This window comes from Pongo pygmaeus, chromosome 21 (assembly GCF_028885625.2).
Source record: "Pongo pygmaeus isolate AG05252 chromosome 21, NHGRI_mPonPyg2-v2.0_pri, whole genome shotgun sequence".
Classification (NCBI taxonomy): Eukaryota; Metazoa; Chordata; class Mammalia; order Primates; family Hominidae; genus Pongo; species Pongo pygmaeus.
The window spans coordinates 31,773,773-31,793,506 of NC_072394.2; the positions used below are offsets into that span (position 1 = coordinate 31,773,773).

The 19,734-nt window shown below is 53.5% G+C and overlaps 2 protein-coding genes across 9 annotated transcripts in view; one reads left to right on the top strand and one right to left on the bottom strand.

Annotated features, from left to right (window-relative positions):
- The window catches only part of LOC129021593 (tyrosine-protein phosphatase non-receptor type substrate 1), a 45,841-nt gene extending 31,746 nt beyond the window's left edge, over positions 1-14,095 (bottom strand). For 2 of the 8 annotated variants that reach the window (XM_063659238.1, XM_054467154.2), the window contains exons 1-2: positions 13,184-13,255; positions 12,801-12,888 (exon numbers count right to left, since the gene is read on the bottom strand). In XM_063659238.1, the coding sequence (XP_063515308.1) occupies positions 12,801-12,879 (79 nt within the window). In that variant the 5' untranslated portion in view covers positions 12,880-12,888; positions 13,184-13,255. Of the gene's footprint in view, positions 1-12,800; positions 12,889-13,183; positions 13,256-13,376; positions 13,433-13,546; positions 13,681-13,878 lie in introns of those variants that run through there. The other 6 variants (XM_054467157.2, XM_054467152.2, XM_054467159.2 and 3 more) reach the window with 6 other exon arrangements.
- Positions 12,878-19,734, top strand: part of LOC129021594 (serine/arginine repetitive matrix protein 1-like) — a 33,701-nt gene continuing 26,844 nt past the window's right edge. Inside the window, exons 1-2 of the mRNA XM_063659088.1 lie at positions 12,878-12,914; positions 13,089-14,276. Of these exons, the coding sequence (XP_063515158.1) occupies positions 12,878-12,914; positions 13,089-13,975 (924 nt within the window). The 3' untranslated portion in view covers positions 13,976-14,276. The remainder of the gene's footprint in view (positions 12,915-13,088; positions 14,277-19,734) is intronic.

The following is a 19,734-nucleotide window of genomic DNA, read 5'->3' on the forward strand; positions in this document are numbered from 1 at the left end:
GTAGAGGGTGTGTGTGTGGGGGGGTGGCACGTGTGTGACAGAGTGGTGTATGCGTAAATGTGACTATGAGGGTGTGTGCACTGACAAGCAGGGAAGTATGCACATGCCACTATTTGTGTGCACCCCAGGTGTCCGTGTGCCTGTGTTTGGGAGTGTGTCCAGCTGGGCACGTGCCTGGAATAGATGAGGTTGCTGTCTAAGTTTCCACAAGCATAAGGGTGACGGAGGATGTGAGGAGACACACTTCCCTCAAGTCTACCATGGACTCCTGGCGGTCAACACCCTGTGTGGTATCTGTCTAGGGTCCTGCCCTTGATAGGAGGTGCTAACCTTTCTAGAGCACCTACTTACTATGTGCTGGCCACAGGGCACAGCTGTGAACAGGCTAGCCCAGAACCATCTGTTGGAGCCCATGACCCCATGCAGGAAGGCGAAAGGTAGCTGGGGCTGCATTCATGGCCGGGGCTGCGCCAGTGGATGGCTGCATGGATGCTGCAGTTCCTAAGAAGAGAGCTTGGGGCTCCAACAGCCATGACTACACAGCGATTTCCTCTGGAGTCAGAATGATTCATTCATGCCCTCTCAAACCTCACTCTGCTGCCAGGCCCTGTCCCAGATACCACAGAAAACAGAGCCAAGTAAGACAGGCCCTTGCCCTTGAGAGTATCTTAGCATGTGGGGCCATCCTGGACATAAGCAATGACCACGCACATGGCGATCGGTGTTGCAAGAGGAGGTTTGGGGATGGGGTTCTGGAAGAGAGTGAAACCCAGGAAGACTTCCTGGATCTGGTGGCCCCTGAGCTAGGTCTTAAAGGCTGACAGAGGCTGGGGTGAAGGAAGGCATTCCAAGAGGAGGGAACCACATAAGCAAAGATGCAGAGGTGACAGGACTCAGGCTAGAGTCCTTGGAACATGCTCACTGGCTGTAAGGAAGCTGAGATGAGGAGGACCTGGGACTGGGCTAACCTAGCGCCCTGAAGGATGGTTTTGGTTGCCCATCTGAAGAGCAGGCCAGCACTGGGAGCATTCTGCCAGCACCACTGGATACACCCATTGCGCAGGGACAAACCAGGTGCTGTGATAGAAACTGCTACCTGCATTGAAGCCACCAAAAATGGGGATGTGTGTGGCCTGGTAAATAAGCTGACAGCTGACCCAGGGGCTCAGGGTCCCCAGTCCTTCACCCTTGCCCTGGGTAGCTCTGAGAACTCAGTGCTGTGCCACATCCCTGCAGGGAAGGGGCAGACTCTGGTGGCCCCTTCCATGCAGTAGGTAAACTTCTAAGGTGCTAAGACCATCCAGAGCTCGGGCTCTGGGGCCGGATGACCTTTATGTCTTGCCTCTAGCACAGTGCTTGGCAAAGTTGCTTTTCTCTAAGCCTGTTTAGTCACCTGTAAACAGGAGGTCAGATGCTCTGTGGTTAGAAGTGCTGGACTGAGAATGAGACATTTCCTTGACTCCCTTTCATCTGTGTCCCACAACCCATCTGTTAGTAGATCCTGCTGCCTCAACTTCCAACACATGGCCAGACCCTGACCTCTTACCACCCTGACTGAACCTCCACGCTGACCTCCCTGCCTCTGCCTCACCTCTCTACCAGCCACATTCCCCCAGCAGCCAGAGAAGCCTCTAAAACCTAAGTCAGGTGACATTCCTCCTTTGTGCAAAACCCTCCCACAGCCCCCACTGCACTCAGAGTGAAACCCAGAATTTTTACAGTGGCCCCAGGGGCCTGCAGCCTTGCTTTTCCCCAATTGTGCCAGATTCTCCACTCACCACATGGCCTTTGCACTCACCATTGCCTCTGCCTGGCACTCTCATCCCTAGATATCTACATGCCTGGCTGCCTCCCCTCCTTCAGGCCTATCTGAGAGGCCTTCCTTGGCCATTCTGTCCAAGATACTATCCACCTCAATGTCCCTGGCTCTGCTTAATTGTTCGATATATCATCCTCACTCAAAAAACTACGCATTTCTTTGTTAATTTTTTAAAAGTGCTCATCTCCCTGTCATAGACTCACTTATAAGTCCTTCGAGAGCAGGAACTGAGTTTTCTTCCCCAGGGTTGGAGCAGTGCCTGGCACTGGTTGAAAGTATGTTTTGATTTGGATTCCAACTCTGCTACCCATGAGACTCCAGGAAATGTCTCGCCCCCTCTGGACCTCTGGCTCTTTATCTGTAGAATGGGTCTGATGATGATGATAACAATACTAGGGTTGTTTTGAGGATGAAACGGGCTAGCGTGCCTGGCACAAAGTACTCAATGCAGAGCAGCTGTCACCATGCAGATGGGTGTCTAAAGATGAAGGGAGCGACAGATGACCACGTCCTTAAGCCTGAGAGGCTCAGGATCCTCTCCGAGGCAGAACCAGCTCTGCCTCGATGCATGCATGAGGCCCCTCTGGCATGGACCTATAAGCAGGCTGAGCACACTGCTGGCAAGGAGGCAGTGGGGACAGGCAGCGCTGGGAGCCCTATGGAGCATTTACCAGGTTCAGATGGAACCTGGAGGTGATGAAGCGATGCTTGCAGTGTGACCCTGTTTGCAAAGTGGCAGGAAAAGAACAGCAAATCTGTGTAAATATCCTTTAGAATTAACAGGCTTTGGGGGACCAGCAGCGGCTGAGAGAGCAGGTAGAGGACATTGACATCTACTAGGCTTGGTGCCTTGACAACCTAAGGACGTTTCTTCCTCCTCATTTTGCAGAGGAAGAAACTGAGGCCTGGAGTAAGGCCTGGAGAGGCTGAGGTTGGGAGGTCCTCCCAATCTCCAGGCCCCAACCATTGCCCTGAGACAGGCCCTGGTGCTGCACAGCCACACTTTCATGGGGGCAATGCATGGGTTAGGCCAGATAACCAGAAGCCTTCATTTAGCCCTCAGGACATCCTAGCCCAGAGTGGCAGGTGCTATTGTCACTGTCCCCTCCTACAGATGAGGAAGCAGAGCCTGGAGAGGCAGGTAAGTGGCAGAGGTGGGATTCCAACACTGGAGCCTGGAGCCACCCCATGTGATCGCTTCTCCCTGTGACAGGTCCCCTCTAGTTCAGGCTTCTGGATTCTCGGGTTGCCAAGGATGTGCACACATTTTCCCAGCTGAGATAAAGGCCCTCTTAAAAGCAACACGCATTTATTAAACGACATTTGCCAGGGTTTCAGCACACTGCCGGCAGCAGACAGTCTCCGGACTGACGGGATTTTTCCCCAAGCTGACACTATTCACTGATTCCTTTTATAGAGCATTTTGCAGCTTGCAAAAGCACTTTCCACGGCTCTTAATTCCTTAACCCTCAACAGTCACCCATTTGGGAGGAAACAGTGTTAGCGGTTCCATTTTGCAGATGGGGAAATGGAGGCTCAGAGCTGGGAAGACACCTGCCCCAGAGCACACAGCCAGTAAGCGGCACATGCTGGACTCCAATTCAGGAATGTGCCCCAAAGCAGAAGCCCCTCCATGGCCTCTCCTGCCAGAGGAGTCTGTGGAGTCATCAGGACAAAGGGCCAGGAGGATATGCAGGCTGGAGCGAGCATCAGGGCTGGAAGGGACCTGCAAGAGAGGAGCCGAGCCAAGCCTCCCGGTCACAGAAGGGGAAACTGAGGCTGAGGGGGCCAAGGAGTGGGTTTCAGGTCTCCCCACTGGCAAAAGATGGAGCTTTTAAAATTCCCAAACCATAAAATGATGATCATCACATAACAGCAGTAGCAATAGCTAATAAGCGTCGACGCTGCCCAGAGCAAGACAGGCCTCATGGAACCTCTGCAGGAACCCAGTAAGACAGGGCTGTCACCACCCCCAATTCACGGAGGACCAGATGTGAAGCTTTGGGAAGTACAACCATTTGGCCATGGTCACAGGGCTGCCGAGTGGTCTGATTCCACCTCCCTCTGTTCTAACCCCCACCCCGCACCAGACTGCCTCATGCAGTGACCCTCTAGGGGAGGCTAACCTCGAGGTGGGGCCTCCAAGCCAACCCCCAGCCAAGAGTGCAGCACTAATTACGTCATGTTTCACGGTTTGCAGCACCTGATCATTCATCATGGTGTCTAAAGTGGGGCAAGCAGTTTGTGTAGCCAGAATTTTAAGTACAAATTCTGGGGTTTCTTGACTGCCTCCTCCTATCCCTCCTGGCATTGATATCTTTGTGCTTCCTGATATCTTAGGGCTCTTCATGACAGCTTGATGGGCAGGGAATTGTGGTATGACCCTGGCCCTGGCTGCAGAGGGGGGACTGTGGTAGTTAGGGAATAAGCTTTGCTTGTACAACCTCATAACTCCAAGCCTCTTCTTTAAAAGGGGGATTTTAGTACCCACCTTGTTCTTTCATTCAATCAATATCTATTAACCCACCTACTGTGTGTCAGGCCCTGTGCTGAGGTCCTGGGAGGCCCAACAGTGAGTAAGAGACATAGCCCATCTCTCGTGCAGCTTATATCCTAGTGGGGGAGACAGGGCTGAAATAATGAAATGAATTAATATAGAAATGGCTAGGAGCACTAGGCAATAGGCAGATTTGGCCCAGTGATAGAGAATCACAAGCGAGAACCTCTTTTGGAATGGGGTGGTTGGGACAGCATCCAAGGAAGGGAGGTGGCAGCTGAGACCCAAAGGAAGCAAAGACCAAGGAAGATGCTCCCATAGAAGAGACAGCCAGTGCAAAGGCCCTGGGGTGGGAAAGAAGCTGGTGAAGGGCCAGAAAGGAGGCTGCCAAGGCTGAAGCCCAAGAAGGAAGAAGAGTGGTAAGAGGTGAGGATGAAGAGACAGACATGGTCCAGAAATGCCATGCTGGAAACCGAAAAAGGTTTCCAGCAGAACCAAAGATGACTTGATTCACTCCAGCTGCTATGGGTGAAGAGCCTGAAGGGGGCAAGGGTGGCCGTGGAAAGCAGCAATGGGGATGCTGCAGCATTCAGGGGCCTAAATCCTAGTTCTGCACATAAAAGCTGTGTGACCTTAGGCAAGTCAATTTACCTCTCTGAGTCTCAGTTTCTTCATCTGTCCAATGGGTTAATGGTATTTCCCATCTTACAGAACTGTGGTGAGAATTAAATGAGAGAATGCATAATGGTCCTCTCACAAGCCAGACATGCTCCATGTTAGGTGCTCAATGAGCCAGATCCTGCTGGTCTAGCCCTGACCTCTGCTCACTCCCCCACCTCTTTTCCTTTCACTCCAGCTCCACTGGCCTCTTTGCAATTCCTGGAACATACAAGCTCATTCCTGCCTCAGGGCCTTTGCACCTGCCATTCCTCCCACATGGAGGGCTCTTTTCCTGCTATCCCCCGTGGCTACTCCTTCATTTTCTTTTCTTTCTTTTTTTTTTTTTTTTGAGACAAGAGTCTTGCTATGTCACCCAGGCTGCAGTGCAGTGGTGCAATCTCGGCTCACTGCTACCTCTGCCTCCCGGGGTCAAGCCATTCTCCTGCCACAGCCTCCAGAGTAGCTGGGATTACAGGCACACACCACCATGCCCAGCTAATTTTTGTATTTTTAGTGGAGATGGGGTTTTGCCATGTTGGCCAGGCTGGTCTCAAACTCCTGATCTCAGGTGATCTGCCCACCTCAGCCTCCCAAAGTGCTGGGATTATAGGTGTGAGCCACCGCGCCTGGCCTTACTTCTCCATTTTCTTGAGGCCTCTGCTCCTTAGAGCGGCCCTCCCTCTGTCCTGACTAACCTTCTCCCTTCCCTCCTCCTGCTTTCTCCCCAGCTACCTGTCATCATTTGTTTACTTGGGTGTGTTTTTTTCTTCCTCACTAGAATGTCTGCTGCACGAGAGCAGGTGTTTTTGTCTGTCTTGTTCACATGTGTATCCTCCAAGCACCCAGAGCCATCCCTGGCACATAGTAGGTGCTCAAAAATATTTGTTGAATGAATATTTACAATTAAAATGACCCTAATAATGACTGCAAAGTGGTTAAGGGTAAAGTGAGGAGTGGAGCCTGGCTTTACCTCTCACTGGCTGTGTGGCCTAAGGATGAGCCCCACTTGGCCTTGGGAAGCCTCAGTTTCCTTATCTGTAAAGTGGGGATGAAGGGCCATACTGTTTGGCTCGTGGTGAGGGTCAGACAACAGCTCACATGAAGGGATGTGGAGAGAATATCGGTGGGTGAAATGATACCCCATGTTTAGCACTCGTTTTATATACTCCCCGATTCTCCTCTTCCTAGCAAAAATGGGGGCAGGGGACAAGCATGGTAGAGAGTTGATCAGTGTCAAAGCTGAGGCTCATTACATCATTCCTTCTCATTTTGCATATGTTTGAAATTTTCCAAAATAAAAAGATAAGGAAGAGCTAACACATGTTCAAGGCTCAGCCTGTGCCGAGCACATCGTGTACCTAGTATTTCCTTCCACCACGGGCTTCCATTTCTGGAGAACACCGACGGTCGGCCTGAAGAATGGAGCTGTAGAAACGGCGCTGGTATCACCGCCCACCTGCTCCAGCCGTCCCTCCTGGCTGGGAGGCCCATCGCTCACTCCCGGCTTCCAATCTCCCTCCTGATCCGAGCACCTGATCTCCTTGGGCTCTTGGCACTAATCTGCAGCCATCTAACACCCTGCGCCCCCGAACGAATGTGCCAGGAAATCTTACAGACACAAAGAACCAATTCTGCAGCATTTCCGACTTCCACCTCAGCTGTTTTGCATCTCTCTGGACTGAGGGCCTGGCAAGACACCTGGCAGGGAAAATCCATCTTGTGGAGGGCTTCATCAGAATACCCACCCCAGGAACACCAGCAGTTAACAGGAAAGCAGTTTCAGCTGTGAAAACAGATGCTTCCTTCTCTAGTATGGGGACAGGGACACACCTTGGGGACACACACTGCCCCCACCTCGTAGGAAGGTGCACTGATAGAAATATGAGAGGAGGCCAGGTGCGGTGGCTCACGCCTGTAATCCCAACACTTTCGGAGGCCGAGGCAGGCGGATCACCTGAGGTCAGGAGTTCGAGACCAGCCTGATCAATATGGTGAAACCCAGTCTCTACTAAAAACACAAAATTTAGCTGGGCGTGGTGGTGTGCGCCTGTAGTCCTAGCTACTGGGGAGGTTGAAATAGGAGAATTGCTTGGACCCAGGAGGCAGAGGCTGCAGTGAGCTGAGATCGCACCACTCCACTCCAGCCTGGGCGACGGAGCAAGACTCCGTCTCAAAAAAAAAAAAAAGAAAGGAAAAAAACCAAAAACAAAAACGAGAGGAGCACTAAGGGAGCAGGGTGCCAGCACAATGGGGCCTCAGTTTCCTTACCTGTCAAGCAAGCCTCAGTGACGGCTAAGGAATGGCACAACAGTTAACCACATAGGCTCTGTGATTAGGCTGACAGTGGTTATCCAAATCTGGCGCTTACTGTGTGGCCTTGGGCAAGCTGCTTCACCATTCAGAGCCTCAGTTTCCTCACAGATCGAACGGGTCCGAAGATAACGATGCGCATCACCATGTGGCTGTGAGTACCACCAGGGTCACACACACCAAGTGCTGAGCCCAGGAAGCAGAGAACCCAGATGGTTCCTATTAGTATTACTTTAGTGTTTTCCCACGGAATTCGGGATCCTGTCAGATTTCTGGCTGAAACAGTGGAAAGTTCCAGCACAGCCCAGTTTTTAAAAGCCTTGGCCTGGACCATAGGAGGCTTGGCGTTCCAGCCGGGCCTTGCCATGGATCTCCTGCGTGGGCCCGGCCAGTTTTTTTCTCTCTGTTCTTCTGGCCGCACAATAAGGCACTGGATGAAAGCACAGAGGGCTCTCTCAGGCCCCCTACGGCTTTGCAGGTCCAGGAATCCACAACTGCAGACCTGTGGATCCAGACAGAGACACCTAGAGGTAGGCTGTGCCCACAGCACTCAGTCCCTAGTAACAGGCAATTAAATCACTCTAGCCTGGGTTTCTACTCAACTTGTCCATCCCCCAGCAGCATAAAAGCTACAAGGACAGCTGGGTGGTGCGGTGGCTCAGCCTGTAATCCCGGCACTTTGGCAGGTGGATCACCTGGGGTCGGGAGTTCGAGACCAGCCTGACCAACATGGAGAAACCTTGTCTCTACTAAAAATACAAAATTAGCCGGGCATGGTGGTGCATCCCTGTAATTCCAGCTACTCGGGAGGCTGAGGCTGGAGAATCGCTTGAACCCAGGAGGCGGAGGCTGCGGTGAGCCGAGATCACGCCACTGCACTCCAGCCTGGGCAACAAGAGCAAAACTCCATCTCAAAAAAAAAAAAAAAAAAAAAAGCTACAAGGAAAATATCAAGCTGAAGGACATTTGTTCACTGAACAGCCTTTGCTGTTTTTTAAGTACCCCCTATGTGTAAGCAACCGCGTTAGATGCTTTATGAAAATCCGTCCCAATGTTATAAATGAGGAATCAAACCAGAATAAAGCCATGCTAATTACAACACTGGTTAATATGTGTTGAGTGCTTACTACATACAAGGCATGGCTTCCAGCATTACACACGCATTAATTAACTTAATCCTTGCAATAGAGTGGTTAATACCATTCCTCTTTTACAGATGAGCAAAATGAGACACAGATTTCTGCAAATTGTCCAAGTCAGCAGCAGGGCTCAGATCAACACCCAGGGGTCTTAGCACCATCTTAGCACTAGGCTAGGTTGTGTGTCTGCGTGGAGAGGCTCCTCTGACCTCCCCCCAGGAGGCACATTAACTTGAACCTCGAAGGATGAGTAGGATTCAGACATGGGAAGACAAGGAGGTACAGGGAGGGCATTTCTGATAGCAGGAACAGCACGGGCCGAGGCACAGAGCTCAGAGTTCAGCTGAGGGCATGGATCTGTAGAAAACCATTTACCAAACAGAGAGAGGCCGCATGCTAATGGGCATTGTACAAATCAAACGCCTCTTGTTCACATGTTCAGGGAACACTGGAGTAAATGTGACCCAGCTCGGGCTTCTACAATGCAGGGCTTCTCAGGGTCTTTGGGGTGCTCGTGTGGCTGAGTAGCCAGCAAAGCTCTGGTCTGCAGGGAGGAAGCCTGGTTATCCTGTAGCATCTCAACAGGTCAGCTTGTTGGAAAACATGTGGCTGGAAATCAGGCCTGGCAGGGAGGAAGCCCAGGCCTCATGGCAGCTTTGTGTGTTTTTTTTTTTTTTTTTTTTTTTTAAATAAAACTTGGACCCACTCAACAGTTTTGAGCTGGGGAGTGACATGATCTGAGTTGTGTTGACAGGCCAGAAATCTGAGCACATTTAAAAAGAGAGAGAGAGATGGGGGAAACCTTCCGTCAGTCCAAGACTACAAATAAGAAAATAACCTGTCGCACGGAGCCATTGGAAGCAGCAAGCGAGCGCGTGTGGGATCCGTACAACACTTTTAGACTCCCTTCCTCTCGCACACCCCCTCTCCATCTGTCGCAAAGGGCACCAGGAAGATGCAGGGAGGAATATTCCAGCTCTGGGGGCTCCAGAGCTCAGCAGCCCAGATGGGGGGCTCTTACAGGAGCCACATCACCCCTCATGTGTTGTTACTGGTGAGGACCAAGGGGCTGTCAGTATTTCCACTCTCAGTAGGCTTTCAGAGAAATGCCTGTGACTTCATCAAAACCTTCTGCCCAGAGAAAGAACTCTTCCACAATCCTCCACCCAAGCCCAGAGAGGGGCCTCTCTCACTCCCTCTCCAGCTTGGACTAAATCATCCTGATTAAGTCATTGAACTTCTTCCCTAGAAGCCACCCAGCAGGAAGGCCAGCATCCAAAATCCTGGCTCCTCTCTATCACTTATAAGTTACTTCCCCAGTTTGGGACTCGATTTTCTGCATCTGCAAAATGGGGATAAGAGCCAATTCATGTCTTGCGAATGAGACGATGCAGAAGCAGCATCCAACCTGGAACGCCATTAACTATTTAATGAACGTTGGTTTTCCTCCCTTCTCTCAACACATGGTTCACACCAGCACTTCATAGGTGCTGCATGACTGCAAGTACAGACATGAATTACCGTGAGTTTCCGAAGGGTTGGTAAAGGCCAGAAAGTACTCAGAGAAAACTATGGCTTTAAAGGAACTTCCAACAGCCTGAGCATGTTGAGCCAAAGCACTCCCGCCCCGTTTTCTCTTCTTACGAAAGAGGAAGTGAGATTAACTTTACCATTTAGGAAAGTACAGAGGAGCCCCCAGAGTGCCACCCTCTACCAAAGAGTCAGAGGTTCACTGGGGGGCCCCGCTGCTCCCCAGAGCCTGAACTGCAACTTGGCTTGGCCTCCTCCAGGCCAGAGAGAAGAAATGAATGGGAGTTTATCTGAGGTCGGCCTGGGGGGCGACTCAGAGGTCTCAAGGCCTAGCTGGGGCCAAGCAGGCATGCTGCGGGTTCAGCGTCAGGCCCTGCTGACACAAAATCAGGTGCCAGGTGTCCCCAGGCTCCAGTCCCTTGCCCTTCTCCCAGCCTCAGAATCTCCCTCAGTGCAGTTGTTTTAGGAAACAGGCCTCACATTGGGTCCAAAAACATAGGTTGGTGACTTCACTGGGATCTTTTTAGAATTTCCCTTTGGCAGCATTTGTGCTAAAAGCAATCTTTAGAAACTTCTTCTCTTGCCTCCCCCACCCAAGATAATTCACATGATTGGCCCCACCCCCCCCTCAAAACAGTGATCATGTGAAGACACAGGAATCATGTGACACCTCCCAGGCTGACAGTTCTGCCTGAGACACTAGTAGTCATTCAATCCAAAGCCGCCTTCCTAAACCTGACATTTTAGTTTCTCACTCGAACAAATCCATTTTCTTAGAAAATTGGACAACTGCCTCCTTGTACCTTCCTACCCCTCATATCCTGTCTCTCTACTTCTTTGTTGCAAATTCCATGTCTGGAGCAATAGGGGGAGGGGCCTGAGGCCCCATCCTTCAGCCAAACCAGGTGACTTCCCTGCCCAGGCCCATGGTGTGACCAGGACCCCGAAGAACACAGACTGAAGGATGATGGGAGGCTTGAGCTATGATGGTCGCACCCCATCCCTTTCCCACCACCTTCGACCAAGAAATTCATTCTTACCTCCTAAGATTTATTTATTTCAACGCTAATCTTGGCCCCTCTGCTGCTCCCACTTTTTCAGGCTATTGATGCTGAATGGATTGGAACGGAAGTTTTATGGCCCAATCTTTACCATTTTATAGATTGTTTTTATAGGCAAAAGGGGGAGATGTGCTCATAAGAAAGGTGTTGGTGTTCCCAGCCAGTGCCCCAGGAAAAGCAGGCTGCCCATCTGAACACTTGCTAATCAGCGTCACTGCTCATTTGCCAGGGACTGAACCACAGGCTCCTGGTCGGAGAAGGGTCTGGAATAGATATCTAGAAATTAACTCGGGCCCAGTTCCCTGCTTCAGGAAAATTAAGCACTTGTGAGTGACGCTTGTGCATTTCCACGCCAGGAAGGATGGCAGGGCAGGAACTCGGACTTTTGCAGGGTACAAATGGCTGGCTCAGGCAGGAAGGAGCAGATAGGAGATGCCACTCACTGGAGAGATGTGAACTGTATCAGTGCTCCCTTCAGCCCAGCCAGGACCCAACTATAACTGAAAAGAACTGGGGGTGGAGGGTGGGGTGGGGTGGGGTGGGGTGATACCTATGTGAATTCCTGGGTTTCAGGGGAAACTGCAAGGCAGAGAGAAGCAGCTGTCTACCCCCCTACTTCTCCTTCCACCCACTCTTTGCTAGTTCTCCCTTTCTCCCTGCTATCAGATGGTTACCACCTCTAGTTAAACGCAAAAGGGGGTGTTGGACACTGAGCTCATCTTTACCTCCCTCCTCAAGGGTGGGAGGTACAGAGAGACCCCCCTGCCTACAACACAGTTTCAAGACGACAAAAAACAAGATCCCCATTCTTCTCTCCCTCCCAACTCCCTTAATGCCATTTCTCTGCTCCCCCCGCCCCCCATCCAGTGCCCTCCCAGGAGACCCATGGTTTTGCAAAACCCATTTAAGAAGCAGGACTCCTGAATGGTGACCTCACCCTTTGGTGAACATGCACAGTAGCCTTCAGAGCCCGCCTGCCGGCGACAGCCAGGTGTTTGATGTAGGCCAACAGAAAGACATGCTCAGAGCCACAGGTAACATCCCCGCGGAGCACCTAACTGCAGGGAGCTGCCTGGAAGCTCGGGGAAGGCAGGAGGAAGTGGGAGCTGGGAGCGCCTCAAGGAACAAGACCACCAGGGAGAGGCTTTGGCAACCACAGGGACAATCCACCGTGTTTTTACATAAGGATCTGTTGCTCGCAGCAGCTCGCTCTGGGGTTACCGCGGCCTCCCTGTTCCCTCTCTCCCAGGCACACACTAACACTGGTTTACTCTGCGCACCAGAGGGAGGGCTCACTCTTCCCTAATTGCAACAGCTTGTCTCTGTTCCATTCCAGGCAGCATTGGGAAGACCTCTGCCCTCACCTCCTCCCCTCACACCCTGAAGTCAAACATGTGGAAAGTCGTATGTCCATGGGGAGAGATTCTGGGGAAGCCGGACGGCCCTGCTCTGAAAGCCACTGTCAGTCAGCCTTCCCCACTGGACTGGGCAGGGGCTGAGTGAAGCAACTCAGCTCTTTTGTCTCAGTGCCCAGCACAGTGCACAGAGTCAGAGTCCACAGAGACAAACTCTCATAGAAGAGACTTGGGTTCTACCCTTGGCTGTGTGACCTTGGGCATGTCGCTGGCCCTCTCTGGGCCTCAGTTTCTACATCCATAACCCCGGTTACAGGCGTCTCTCCCCCTATTACTGCTCGGCATTAGCCGAATGGGTCCCAGTGTCAGTCTGAGAGGCCTGAGCCCGCAGTTTGGGGAGTGCAGCGGTGGGGAGCGGGGGGTGCTTACCTGACCAGGCGCAGGACGCGGCGAGCAGCAGGCAGAGCAGCGGCCCGAGGCGGCCGGGGGCCGGGCCGGCGGGCTCCATGGGCCGCGGCTGCGGAGCGAGGAGGGAGAGCGGCCGTGAGTGCGCGCTCGGGCGGGAGCAGGCTGGAGCGGGGAAATGACTAAGGCTCCCCCCCTTCCCCCCTCCCGGCTGGGCCTCCCCCCGACTCCGGAACGGGCGCCTGGAGCGGCTTAGGAGCGGCCGCCGCCGCCGCCGCGGTTTTTGGAGACCCCCCCCTCCCCGCCCCCCAGGAGAAATCGAGAGACGGAGACTGGGAGAGACCCCAAGCGCGCGAGAAATAAAGCCAGGGGCGGCCAGAGAGAGGCGGCAGGAGAGAGAAACAGACCCAAGGGAGCCAGGCAGAGAGCCAGAGACACAGAGAGGCGAGAGGGGGAGAAAGAGGGGGAGAGCGAGCGAGCGAGCGAGCGAGGCGGCGCGCAGATCGAGACAGACTGCGCGGGAGAGAGGACCGCGCGAGCAGGGGCGAGGGGCAGCACGGCCGAGCCCGGCCGCGCGGAGCCGCCCCCGCCGCTGCCCACCTGCCCCGCCCGGGCTCCACACGGCGCGGGCGGCTGGGCTCGCTCCCGGCCCGCAGTCCCGGCCGCTGCCCCCGCCCTCCCGGCAGCCCGGCCCCCTCCCTCCTTCCCTTCCCCCTCCTCCCGTCTTCCCGCCGCCCGGGGAGGCTTCGGGGCTCCGGCCCGGCCGGCACCTTCTCTGCGAGCAAGCGCCCGCTAGCAGCGCGACCCTTGGGAGGGAGCGAGGGCTGCGAGCTGCGCGCCCGGCCGGGGAGGGCTGCAAGCTGCGCGCCCGGCCGGGGAGGGCAGCGTCGCCCCCCGCGCCGGCGCCCGGGCCCCGGCACCCCCGCGCGGGCCCCCGGCTGCTGTCCCGGGAAGGCGGCCCCGCGAGCCGCCGCAGCCCGCTGGGGCTCGGGACTAGACGAGCCTCCGGCTCCGACAATGTGCCAGTTCAGAAGCCCGCGCGGCTGGTCCCCAGCCCCGACCGGTCCCGCTCTGCCCCTCCCCGTCCCTGCCAGGCTCGGACCTGCGCCGCCCGCGAGGGCTGGAAGGCACTAGAAGCGCCGCCGGGGCTGCCCAGAGGCCAGGTCCCCGCTCCACTTTGCGCAAACTTGTTTTTCTAAGGTCAGCGCTGCGAGCTGGCTACATCGTCCTCTTAAGGTGGACTGGGGAAGTTGCGGCCGACCTCCCCTCGCCTCCGGATTCCGGCCGCGCGGCTACTCCCCTCTTCCCACTGGCGAGAGGCTGGAGGCGGCGAAGGAGTCGGGGAGTGGAGGCGCGGGGGTGGGGAGGTGTCTGCCTTTTAACCCTCCCCAAGAGGTCGTGCCTCTGAGCCCCAAAGCTGAAGCCCCCTCTTGGGGGTGGGTGCGGGCCGGAGGGGCCCGATCCTTTCAGAGCCGGGCCGAGGTGAAGGAAAAGAAGGAAGTAAGTGAACGCAGGGGGAAGGGGAGAGGAAGAAGAGAGTGATGGTACAAAAATAGCGTGTGTGTAGGAAGGACTTCGGTGCCGCCTGGAAGAGGCGCGGGGAGGAGAGGGAGCGAGAAGGGGGCTGTGGCGCGGAACCAGAGGGGAAGGGTCGGGGCCTTCCCAGGGAGGTGGAAGCCCCCTGGCCAGGTGTCTCGGTGGTGGAGGGCGGATTGAGGGGGTGGGGAGGCCCAGGCCGGGGCGTGTGTGGGAGAGCGGGGCCCTGAAGGCCTGGGTTCCAGGAGAAGGACAAGCCCTGAGGAAGATGTGGGGAAGGGGAGCCGGGGCCAGAGGCCTGGAGTTGGAGAGGACAGAACCCCGGTTTTCCTGGAGGGAACGCCGTTCCTGTAGCAGCCAGGTCAGTGATGGGGAGTGCCAGTGTCGTGGTCACCTGGCAGAAGAAGGCTCCGCACTGTGGGAGGAACACAAGTTCAAGACCCACTGCTAATGGGAGAGAATTTTGCTTCACACAGTGGTAGTTAAGAGGATAGGAATGACACAAGGTGAGAGAAGGCCCAGCCCTGTTAATGGACAGACAGTTGAGACCCAGAGAGGGAATAGGTTTGCTTAAGGCCACACAGCAAAGCTTGGGGTAGAAACAAGATTTGAATTCCTGATTCCCAGGTTAAAGACCTATGCAAAGTAACACCATTGCCTCCCCTCCTGCCCCAAGCCTCCTGGTTAAAGGCCTGGTCCTGCTGTTGTGCAGGGGGGCAGGGAAGGTGCCACACTTGAGAACATGGGCTGAACTCCCAGGGTTCAAATCCCCTGGCTACTGTTATGAGCTGGGTGGACTGGAAAGTACCTTACCTCTTCTTTGCCTCAGCTGCTTCATCTGAGACGAGGCCAGCGTGAGTCTCAATTGTGAGGATTTGATGAGTTAATATTTGTAAGACATGTTAAAAAGAGCCTAGCACATACCAAGTGCAACATAAGCATTTGATAAATAAGTGAAGTGTTTGACAACAGTCCTTGAGAACCCACAGGGTTCTGGGCAGCATTTGAAGTGCAAGGGAATTTTCATTTCTTTGGGTGTGGGAGAGCACAAGGTCCCTGTCCATGAGGAATTTATATTCTACTAGGGGAGACAGATAAGTGGACAAGTAGAAATAATTAATGAAGAATGGAAGATTGAACTTAGAGAAGGAGAGGGGTGAGCGTATTTAGATAAGGGGGCAACCTCCCTGAGACATGGGTTGCTGAATCACAAGTAGGGTCAGCAAGGCGAAGATTTGGGGAGAAAGGTGTTCCAGGAAGAGGGCCCAGCGCAAGGAGGGGAAGGCCTCAGGTGGCTAGGCTGGAGGAGAGAAAGCGCAGTATGCAGGACTGGGGAGGGTGGGATGGTCTCCAAGACCTGAGTAAACAGCCTGCGTTTATTCTGCAGTTGGGAGACCACTAGAGGGTTTTCAGCACGGGAGGGCCATGTCTGATTTGTGTGTCTAAAAGGCCACTCTGCAAGCATAGGGTGGACTGGAGAGAGAGGAGCGTGGAATTGGGCACCAATGAGAAAGGAGATTGTTCTGGGGTTATCCTGGTATCTGATGTGGGGGCAGGGAAGGTCTCCAACTCTTCAGGACACATCGGGTCTAGACCATGAAGGTAACCAGGGAGGCTCCTGGGAAAATCTGTCACCAGACTCCATCTGGGGTGAGAGTGGAGATGGGGGCTGCTGATGAAGTCAGAGAAGAGGCAGCCTCCTGCCCTGGACTTCCAGAAGGCTCTGCTGTTCACCGTTCCCCAGGACACACACACTCACAAACCTGCCCGGGGATTAGGAAACTGGGGATTAGGGAAGGATAATAATTGAACCACCTGCTATTTATATATAGCACCTTTGGCAAGGGCGCTCAGCAGGGCTTCCCTCACCTCTCCCCCAGGAGGGGGCCCTGACCCTTGTTCTCTGTCCACATAAAAATCATCCTTGGCCAACCTCAAGGCTGAGAAGCCATTGAGACCCACGGGCCATGGGTAAACTGATGTGAGGGGCAACTTGTCTGAGGCCACACAGAGAGATTATGGCAGATAATTGACATGAATCAGCCACCCGCACAGCAGGAGGTCTGGGCTGCCCTGCATTAAAATCTAACTGCCTTCACACATGTTCATTCATGCACTCAACAATATTTATTAAGCATCTGCTAGGTTCCAGGCACTGAGAATGCAACAGTTGGAAAACAAAAATCCCTGCCCTCAAGGAGCTGACATTCTAGTGGGAGGAAACGAACCGATAAGTAAATTATTTAGTTTGTCAAATGGGATAGGTGCCACAGGGTGGGGGGAATTAGCCAGGGAAGAGGCCCAGGAGTGCTGATGAGAGGGATAGATTGCAATTTTGAAAACGGATCAAGGAAGGTCTCACGGAGGAGGTGAGATGGGTTGCATCCCTGCATTTGCTGCTTGACTCTTCCTCTTACTCCTAGAGGGCACAATCTGTCAGCAAATCCTGCCTGCTGGGCCTTCTCATCACAACCAGAGCCAAACCACTTCTCAGCACCTCCGCTGCTTCCGCCCTCGTCTGAGCCTCCACTGCTCTCACCTGGGCGCCCTATTTCCACCTTGTGCCTTCTGTCGATTCCTCACTCAGCAGCCCGAGGAATCCTTGCACAGAAGTCAGATCACATTCCTTCCCTGTTGTCAAGGGAAGAAGACAAATGGGCATGAGGAGAGGATCAGGGGCTTGGAAGCCAAGATTTTGCCAATTTGACTTATGCAACTTGGGCAAAAAAAAATTTTGAGCCTCAGTCTTTTCATCTGTGAAATAGGGATAACAAACTCTGATACGAGGGGTCAGTAGTGACACGGATGTGAAAGCAGCCATGATGGCATGGCAGGACCTATCTGGAGTTTGGCCTTTGCAGGGGGGTGGATGACACCGTTGCGTGTTCTAGGCCCTTTGAGATACATTATCTGACTGAAGCCTCAGCAACTCCGTGGGGTTCCCAGAGGTGAGGAAACACACCGAGAGACAGAACACGATTTGACCAGGGCCACCCTGTGGAGCACGCTGGCACCTGCACAGCCCAGCTTCACCTGGTTCCAGCCCTGCCCGCGCTCTGCTCCCCACTTCCCGTAACCCTGGGCTGGCGTCAGCAGGCAGGCCTGCCAGGAGGCTGAAGCTGCCAACGACCTATTTTTCTGGGCAAGAAGAGCCATTTGGAGTTAGAGGTCTCAGCTGTGGAGCCAGAACAATAAAAATAAAAACAGCGTGGACTCCTGGGCAGCCTGGACCAGGGAACCAACTGCCCCAAGAGTTGCTGCTCACCAGGCTGGAGAGCAAGTGGAGTTGGGGGGATGGGAGATGGGCGTGACCTTACGGAGTCCCTGCTATGTCCTCCGGCCCTTACAGAGTAAGGGTAATCTCCAAGGCTCACAACAGCCCCTCTGTCTGGGTGGCCAAACCAGTCAGGATTTGAACTCAGTTTTCCAAACAATAACAATTCCCATCTGTTCGGCATCTACTATGCTTTACAGACTTGTGACATTCATACCACACCTGGGGGGGTGAGCTAATCATTCCCTCATTTTACAGATGAGGCAGCTGAGACTTCAGGAGGCCTCTGCTCACACGCCACCTCCTTGAGAGGCCTTGCCAGACCACCCTGTTAAAGTAGTCACCCCCACCCCTGCCCAATATGCCCTACCCTGTTCCCTATTTTATCTTCATAGCATGCATCACGACCTGCTAATATTGTGTGTCTCCATTGCATTTTGTCTGTCTCCCTAACTAGCTCCAGGTCAGTTTATCCTAGTGGCTTGCACTCCAGTGGGCTCTCAGACTAGCCCCGTGGGGCAAGTTATTTTGATGATCTGTGCTTCCTTTGGGGTAATGATAGGACCTTACCTGAAAGGTTTCTTGTAAGGGTTAAATGAGTTAATATAGGTTAAGTGTTGGCCACTGCCATTGTTTTGTCCCAGAGCTGTAGCTCCAGGGTCTTCAACAGTAAACAGTAGGTTGTCAATAAATATGTATTAAATTTAAAAACTGGGCTGGGCATGGTGGCTTACACCTGTAATCCCAGCACTTTGGGAGGCAGAGGTGGGAGGATTGCTTGAGCCCAGGAGTTCCAGGCTGCAGTGACCTATGATTGCTCCACTGCACTCCAGCCTGGGCAACAGAGCGAGACTCTATCTCTAAAATAATAATAATAAAAAAGTAAAAATAATAATAAATGAAGTGCTCTGCTCATGATCCAATCTCAGGGTAAGGAATTGGCACAGCCTGGATTTGAAGGTGGGTCTCTATGAGCCTGTGCTTCAATCCGTCCCACTTCATTATCACCTCTCCACAGGCCTCCCTCCAACCACAGCTGCACAGGAATCAGAGCTTTGGTTCTACAACGTGAGCTGATACCAACAGCCCCTGGAGGGATTGTTAAAACACTGATTCCAGGGTCCTAGCCATGGAGTGTCTGATTCAGTAGGTCTTAGGTAAGGTCTGAAAATTTGCATTTCTAACAAGGTCCCAGGTGATGCTGAGGCTACTGATTCAGGGATCACACTTTGAGAACCGCTGAATAGACTGCCATTCAAGCCAAGGTGAGACTCCTTTGTAAGCCCGGCCCCAGTTTCCCTGTTGGTTAGTCTGTCCGTCACTCTGGTTTCCGTCCTCCCCTTAGGGTGAAGGCAGAGGGCAGAACAGCGCTTGCTGTAGAGACTGTAGCCAGTGCTCTGAAGCCTAGGGGCTGTGACAGATCACCAAGCCAGGGCCCAGGGGAGCTTTGCTGTAATTAGTGCTTTCCTGGGGAAGTCAGCGATTGAGCAACTCGGCAGGCAGGCAGCTCACAGGAGCCCATCAGGGGTGGGACCACACTGTCGGGCCCTAAACACTGTTCTCAGGCTCTAGGGATCTGGCTCCACCCAGAGCCGAGCCCAGCTGTGCTGAGCTGAGCCAAGCCCTCCCCCAAAACACCTCTGGGTGGGCGTCCCTGTACTGGTGGTGTTGCAGGGGCAGAGAGCTGATTGCCTCAGCCATCACTGAGAGACCTGGGTTTCAGTGCTGACTCTGCCTAATAGTACTAATCACAGTTAAACATAGGAGTATGTGTTAAGCCCCAGGCCTGAAGGGTTTCAGCGCATTATCTCATGATGCCTCCCTGTGATTATCTTACATGGACACAATTCTTATCCCCATTTCACAGATGAGAAAACTGAGGCACAGAGAACTTAAGGAGCTTGTCCAAGAGCCCACACCGTGAGAGCTCCAAAGCCAGGCTTTGAATCCAGGAGCTCTCATTCCCTATCCCCTGCTCCCGACATGTGCACATTCTGACTTCTACTTGCTTAGGATGAGCTTGGGATGCCCCACAGTGCCCTCTCTGGGTTTCCATCACTACTGAGGTGCTGGCTTGATGATTTCCAGGTCCTGATGATTTCCAGGTCCTTCTCAGGTGCCCAGCACCGGGCCTGCTAAAAGGTCCTA